The following is a 7616-nucleotide window of genomic DNA, read 5'->3' on the forward strand; positions in this document are numbered from 1 at the left end:
CTTAGCTACCAGGGTTGTCTTCCTCATTTTAAGCATGAATAGTTTCGCAAGGACTTCTCCTTATACCCCCGGTCACCTTCATCGGGGCGGTAGTTTTATCTATGACTTCTCCTTAGGGATCCTCAGGGACCACGTTTCACTCGAGTAAAGGGTTGAGTTTAGCTAGGACTCCTCCTTGTGAGGCCTCGGGTCGTAGCCGTAGCTACCGGAGCTACCTCCTTTGCCGGCTTGAGCCGATCAGTGTAACTAGGACTTCTCTTTGGGACCTTGGTGAGGGGTCGGTTTTTACTCGAGCAAAGTTCAGTTTAACTAGGACTTCTCCTTAAGGCCCTCGGTTGTCGCCGTAGCTACGGAGGCTATCCTGTCCCTGATCGTGGCTTTCGCTTAGTAGAGTTGTTTAAATTAGGGCCCTTGGTCGCTGCTCTCACCTACCAAGGCTGCCTTTAGGTCCCCTGGTCGTGGCTTTCGCTGTCAGGGCTACCTGCTCGATTCAGAGCGAGATGAGTTTAACTAGGACTCCTCCTGTTATAGCGTTTTGTGCTAAAAAATATTTTTATTTTATAAGGTAAAATATGTAGCTAGTAATATTACTTCTTTTGCCTAATGGCTTTATTCAAAAAGGAAAGATAGTAGGGGTAGGGATGACCTTAGTTTTTCAGTTCTGCTTATCTGCCGTCGGGTCATCGTAGAATACTTTGTCTCCTCCAACGGTGACTGGATTTACTTCTTCTTGCTCGCTGCCCTGGGCGGAGACGAGATAGCATTCCCGGGCCATTTTCTGGTCTCCCTTGACCGTTCCGATGAGATTCGTTCCCGGAATTGGGAACTTCATCATAAGGTGGTTCATGGAAGCTATTGCTCCTGACTCCCTCACGAAGTTTCTGCCCAATATGATGTTGTAAGCGTACATCTTATTGACAATTGCGAAGTTTAGCATTATCGCATTTGCTGATTCTCCTTCGCCGATCAGTACTGGCAGGGTCGCTATTCCGTCTGTTTCGACCTGATTGTCTCCGAATCCTGTCAAACAAGATTTATAAGATTTGAGATGGAGTTTGCTTACCTCGAGTTTCTGGAAGCACGTTGGGCCCATGACCTCCGTGGAGCTCCCCGTATCGACTAGAATGCGTCCTATCCTCCAATTGGCAACTACGGCTGTTATTACCAGCGGATCTGCGTGTGGAGTTATTACCCCGACCAAATCGTCATCTGTAAAGACAATGGGAGGAGTTTCCATGGCAGGCTTGATCAGAAAGACCGGTCGGTTATTTGCTTCATTGGCGTATCTGCGCTGCTCGCCTTTGGTTGTTCCTCCGAGGGTAGGTCTCATGCTATGGTATTGATATTCCCCATTACTCCGGTGGACCCCTCTGAACCTTCTGTTTGCTTTTTTAGAAATGGGGTCATGCCCGTTGATTTCAGATCCCGATCTGATTTCTGCCCTGTTTATTGGCTTTTTGTTTTGGTATTCGTAGGGTCGTTGTTCTTTATGGATGTATTTATCCAGTTCTCCTTTTCTTACCATCTCCTCAATCAAATTCTTGAAGTGCCGACAGTCGTCGGTCTTGTGGTCGTAGCCTCTGTGAAAGCCACACCACGCAGTCATATCTATGGATCCGAAGTCTCCTCGGTCGTCATTGAGTTTGGGCAGTTCGGCCTTTCCTTTCGCTATCAGTACCTGCAAGATTTCTTCCCTTCCTTTCATTAGGGGGGTGTATGTTGCGAAGTCAGCCTTGGGCTCCTGCCTCGCTCTCGTTCCCTGGGTAACCTGACTTCCTCCCGTTCTCTTTTTCGGTGGCGTTCACTTTCATAAGGAATATTGGTCACCTCCTTCATCCGTAAAAAATTCTCCTCTGTCCTGATAAACTGTTGCAACCTTTCTATCAGATCTGCGAGGCTGTCTGGCTTTCTTCCCGAGATATCTTTGATTACGTCATCTTGTTTGAGACCTCTCTGTAAGGCGACAAAGCGACGTTTGATTCCAGGTCAGGAACCTATACCATAAGGTTGCGAAACCTCTGCCAGTAGCTTGCTAGAGTTTAGCTCTTTCCTTGTACCACATTGAACAACTCGTCGGTCCCTCTCTTGATACTGGTGCTTCCTCGAAGGTTTCATAGAAAGCTTGGGCGAGCTGGTCAAAAGACTTTATTGACCCCGGGGCTAGCGCTTGGTACCATGCCTGAGCTGGCCCTTTTAGGATGGTGGCGAATACCACACACCATATATTTCGGTTGGTTGTACATAAATTCATCCTCGCAACATAGTTGTTGATGAATACTCCCGGGTCCTCCACGGCGTGATAGTGTTCCAGCGTGGGGCACTTGAAGTTTGCCGGCTTTTCGGATTCTAGTATTTCCCGGCAGAGAGGTGGCTGTCAAATTACTGTCCTTCCCCAGAGTTTGTCCTTCTATTTTTCTCTCGTTAGTTCTGCTACTTGGTGTATGAGCAACTCTCAGAGGGTGGGGTCGTCCACGCACCCCTCGCCTATCCCGGCGTTCTTGGGGGTATAAGGTTCGTCTGGGTTTTGCACTGCTTGTTCCCTCAAGATGCTCTCTGCGCTCCGAGATCTGCGGGGTGTCCCACGTGGAGTGTGCTCGTCTGAAGACATGTTTGCCTGAAGAGCTCAGGTGAGTAGTTAGTTCTGAAAAAGTATTAAGTATGATCCGAGTTACCAAATGTGAGGGTTTGCTGGAGAAACCCCCTCCTTCTAGTGCGAAATGCTGATGTCGAAAATTGGCTCCCAGTTAAATCAGCATGAAAAAGGGAATTTATGCATGACAGCCTCTGTTATGATATAATATTCTGTTTAGAGAGGGGAGATTCCTCTGTACAGCTCTGGTTCTCTACTTTGCTCCGCTCCTCTGTTCCGCTTCTTTGCTCCTTGCTTCCTGCTTCAGCTCCAGACTTCTTGTCCAGCTCCAGATTCCTTGCTCCAACTCCTGATTCCTTGCTCCAGCTCCTGATTCCTTGCTCCAGTTCCTGATTCCTTGCTCCTGTTCATCTGTTCCCGAGGGGGAAAACCTGCAAAGGGTTCGAAAACCGCTCCGACGCTCAAGACAATCAGGGTGCTCTTTGCAGTAAAAGAATGAATATTGATTGATCCTTTTGGGGGGCGAGTTATGAGAACTCTGTTTTGGGGGGTGATCCTTCTGGTGTGAAGGGATCTTATTTTTAGGGGAGATTGTTTGTTTGTTTCCCAGAGATCGTGTCCTTTGAAGGACATTGTGGGGGGCCTTTTATAGGCGAAGGCAAACCGACTGTCCTTAGTGGCGGTGGTGAGGCGGTGGTCGTCAAACCTTAATAGAAGTTACCTCCTTTGTGTATGTAGGGTCTCTCTTCGAGTCTATCCCGGATCTTTGACAAGTGAAATTTCCTAAGTTCAAGGATACTTCGTTGATATCTTGCCGGAGTGATAGACTCTAAAGGAGAAGTTTCCTCCTTTAGATACTGCTGAGTCCAACCGGGCTTAAACACTTCAAGATGTGTAACTGCCTGAGATCTTTCTGGAGAGTCCGGGATTAAGTCATTAGGTTGCGCAGCGCTGATATCTTCCCAGTTTTGGGCGTAAGATATGGGTCGAACCTGTGGAGACCCCCCTTATTCCTTTAGAGATCCTAGCTGAGAGACTTCTGGTCTGATCTTTGACTCTTCTGATCTTTGACTGTTCCGTGGTGCTGTCCCGGCCGTGTCGTGCTGTGCGTGCAACTCTAATGCCGTCCCGTGAGCAGTCCCGTGCAAAGAAGCTGCTGCAGCCGCATCCCGTGCGTCTGGTCCGTGCTGGCATCCATGCTCCGGTCTTAGCAGTTGTTGCTGCTGCTGGAAGCTTCCGTCTGTGCACAGTCCGAGCTCCGGCCTTAGCAGCTGCTGCTGCTAGAAGCTTCCCGCGCTGCAGATGCAGCCGACCCTTGTTGCTGCCCGAGCCGGCCAGAGCTTTGGCCTGCCTAATGATGGCCGGCCAAGCTTGGCCGGCTCACTCTTCTTTCTCTTCCCTCTAGCTCTTTCCAAACCCTAAAGCTTCAAGAACAATAAACCCTAGAAACTTCAAGCCCTATCCTCCTTCTCTTTCCTCTTTCTTGGTAGCTTGGTTGATTGTTGAAGAAGATGACTAGTAGAATCCTTTTGACTACTCAAAACCCTAATCAATTTTGACTTTGACTCAGACTTGACTTTGAACCATAAAGAGGGTGCCTCCAAGATTCTTCCTTGTCTTTTTCTTCTTCTCTTCTTTTGTGGACTTTGGGCTTAAACTTGGTTTGATTTAGAAATCAAGAGGTGCCTTCATACTTGGTCTCTACAAATCTAATTTCAAGAGACGACTTTGGCTTGCATCTCCCATAATTTCTCTTACCGAACTCCTATTCAACTTCCGTTTTTACTGTCGGACTCGTCGTTGCGTCTACTTGTAATTTGATTTGCTCGAAATCTTTTTCTCTCGTTTTGGGCACATGAAATGATAGTGATAATTCGTTCCCTTTATTCCGATTTACATGTTTAACTCCAAAAATGATGCCTAACAAGAAAAACACATAAAATATTATTGATAACACTCGAAAAGGACTAATTAGTCCAAGTTAGGCTCTCCAAATGTGACATTTTCGTGTCACATCAAGATCCCCAAACTTAAACTTTGCTAGTCCTCGAGCAAATAAAACAAAATAAAAGCCTAACTCACTTTCGGAGGCATCCCGGTTGCATTTAGCGTATGCAACAAGCCTTTAAACCCCATAGGTTACCCTAGAGGACGAGTGTTGTCTCGTGAGGGTTTCCATAGATGACACCCACAAACATCGAGTCTCGACACAAGGGTCCAACATCCAAATCATAAATAAGCATGGTTCATATAGTAACGGGTTTAAGCATGCCAACACATAATGAATCAAGTAAATAAGTTCATGTGAAAGCTAAAGACCTCTCCACTAATGATCTTATCCTAAAATGCAAGTGTCCTACCATAATGAGCACATCTATGTTCCGAAGTCACAAAACCTTGATTCCTAAGTTAGTACATTTCGCCTCGACTTCGACCTCACGGACATACACTCCAAATATGAAATCACTTAAGAATGGTTCGCTCGTATGTGTGAGTGTGATCACTAACATGGACTCAACACATAAAAAGGGGTGAAGACAACATTTTGGAACGAATGATCTTCGAAAAGGAATTAGCCACTAAATAAAGTGGGGAAGCTCACTCACCTTTCTCACTCATTCTACCCTCTAAAAATGCCTTCTAAAGGTTAACGGATACTAGAGATGGATGACGATGGAGGATTCCCGAGAATGTCGAACTCTTCATGATAGAACCTCTCAAGCACTTTCACATTTGTTTCTTGCTCGAATACTTATTCATGTAACAAAAACACCAACACATATATACAATCACTCACACAAAAGAACTAACACATGCTCAAACATACACATAAATCACTTTATTTCATTTATCTTTCATCTTTTTGTCATCACTTTTGTTTCGCTTTTTTCACTTTTTTTTCTTTCTTTTCGTTCCCCTTTTTTTTTCTTTCTTTTCATAACACATATAACTGAACAAAACAAAAGAAACACAACTCACATTATATTCTTGCAAACAACTTTTCTTCATTTCATACTTGCTTTTGACATTCTTCATTCTTTTCTTCTCATTCTTCATTTTCGGGATATAAGATGCTGGATGATGATGGAGCATCCGCCTTCTTTTAGTTGACACTCTTATTGGGTTTCATGGACTACAAGGGCAAGATTAATTCGCTATCCTAATGTCGCAACTAGTGGCTAAGAAAGTTGAGCACACGAGATCAAATGAGTTCTTTTAATAGTTACGAGGTTGAGTAGGTCTTCATTCTAAACGGAGTTAGCGCGGAAGAGTACACTCGAAGGGCCATTTAGGTTTTGAGATCTCACATGGGTTAGGTCTCCAAATGACTACTCTCTTAGATATGTTTTTTCTTTACTAAGATGTTACTCCTATGGTACAACACAAACACTCAAAGACTCGACTTTCATGCAAAGGTCACTAGCAATCACAAAACTCATCAACTCGACACATATGCATCAACATTCTTAAAACTATCACTACAATCACATGCAAATGTACTCAAAATGTTCAAAATTTTTCAAATTTCGGCTAATTTGAACCCTTTTGTCTTTGAAACCCATGGTCATGCATTGGTTATGGTCAAACCCCCGCATCCCCAAACTTAAAACTAACATTGTCCTCAATGTTGTAAGCATACACTCACCAAATGATAAAGAGGCACATCAATTTAAAGAGAAGAGTGAAGAGATATTACCATAATCGAAGGAGATAAAAGATGATACTACCAAGACTCATGTATAATGAGGTTCCAAGTTGATGCCAAGCTCACGCCATCCCCAAACTTGGAACAAACCACGTCTCAGAAGTAAAACATATAAGAAATGCTCCTAAAATATCCACAAATATCATGAGAATGAAGCACATAAAACACATGACTATATAAAACCTACCACTAACGCGGGTATACACGATTGCATCGAGCTATGCAATTAGCCTTTGATTCTCCTACTTTCACACAAGAGCACGAGTTATGTCTCGTGGAGGGTTTCCAGAGATGTTACCCACAAACATCAGGGCCCATCTCAATCGGCCTAACGCTCATAAAGCAAAAGACAGAAGATTTGGGGGTCAACCCAAAGAAAGCTATATGCAAATGGTAAAAGTCTCACAAGAATATTAAATGAAAGAAGTGCAAGTGAGACGAAAACCGAAAAGAAGCCATCCCCGAACTTAGTGGATATAATCAAAGGCTAGGGGCGACGACTAAGAAGTCGTCAAAAGAATCAACATATAAGTAAAGGGAGAGGAGGTCAGTCGAAGGCAAAAAGTCATCCTCAAGCTTAGTGGATAGAATATCCACTAAGTTCCTAAACATGCAAGGGAAGACGTCCAAAGTGTCCTAGAAGGGGTCAACAACCGAGTCTGAGATCATGTGAAAGGTCGAACTAAACTCTAGGGGTAAGACGATAGGCTCGGGAACCAATTCAAGGTCTGTGGTTTCCTTAGGTAAATGGTCCGATAAACTAACCATTATGTCTCTAACTATTATGTCATCGACGTCCTTAAAGGCATCGGGAGCCTCAAAGTTAGGCATAACACTTTCCATTCTACATAACCCATCCAAATAATCACAAGTGCTAAAGATTGGAAAATTCAACATTGTGTGATTCCCAAGGTTGCTGATAGAGCTATCATCCCGAACATCAAAATCTAGTGTAGTCCTATTATGGTGAGATGACAATGGTCGGGGGAGTGAGCAATGAGAGTCATCGGTCAGTTTATTCTCAAAGGGTCTTTTAAGAGGTTCTTCGACATTTAAGTTAAGACTAGAGTTAGGTATATTACCCTCACCATCATTCATAGTCTCTTCTTGAGTTTGGGGTGCGCAAACCCCTTCCTCGTCGACGATAGACTCTGACTCAAGTCTATCAATAATATTGAGAATTCGTTCCGTGATCTCTGTTATATCTTGATTGAACCTAGTTTGGTACTCTAAAAATGCTTGGAGAGTATCTTCAGACATCTCCTTGTAATAAGGCACATGAGTATAACTAGACGGAGACTTTCGCGGAACACGAATCAT

The 7616-nt window shown here is 44.2% G+C and overlaps 1 protein-coding gene across 1 annotated transcript; it reads right to left on the minus strand.

Annotated features, from left to right (window-relative positions):
* Nucleotides 1-655: 655 nt before the first annotated feature.
* LOC147568624 (uncharacterized) lies at nucleotides 656-1606 on the minus strand. The gene has a single exon (XM_086660405.1). It carries the CDS (start codon nucleotides 1604-1606, stop codon nucleotides 656-658), a length of 951 nt encoding a protein of 316 aa, XP_086516531.1.
* Between the last annotated feature and the right edge of the window lie 6010 nt (nucleotides 1607-7616).

Source organism: Eschscholzia californica, unplaced genomic scaffold (assembly GCF_041429995.1).
Source record: "Eschscholzia californica isolate CP2 unplaced genomic scaffold, dmEscCali1.0.p SCAF_1, whole genome shotgun sequence".
NCBI classification, from domain to species: domain Eukaryota; kingdom Viridiplantae; phylum Streptophyta; class Magnoliopsida; order Ranunculales; family Papaveraceae; genus Eschscholzia; species Eschscholzia californica.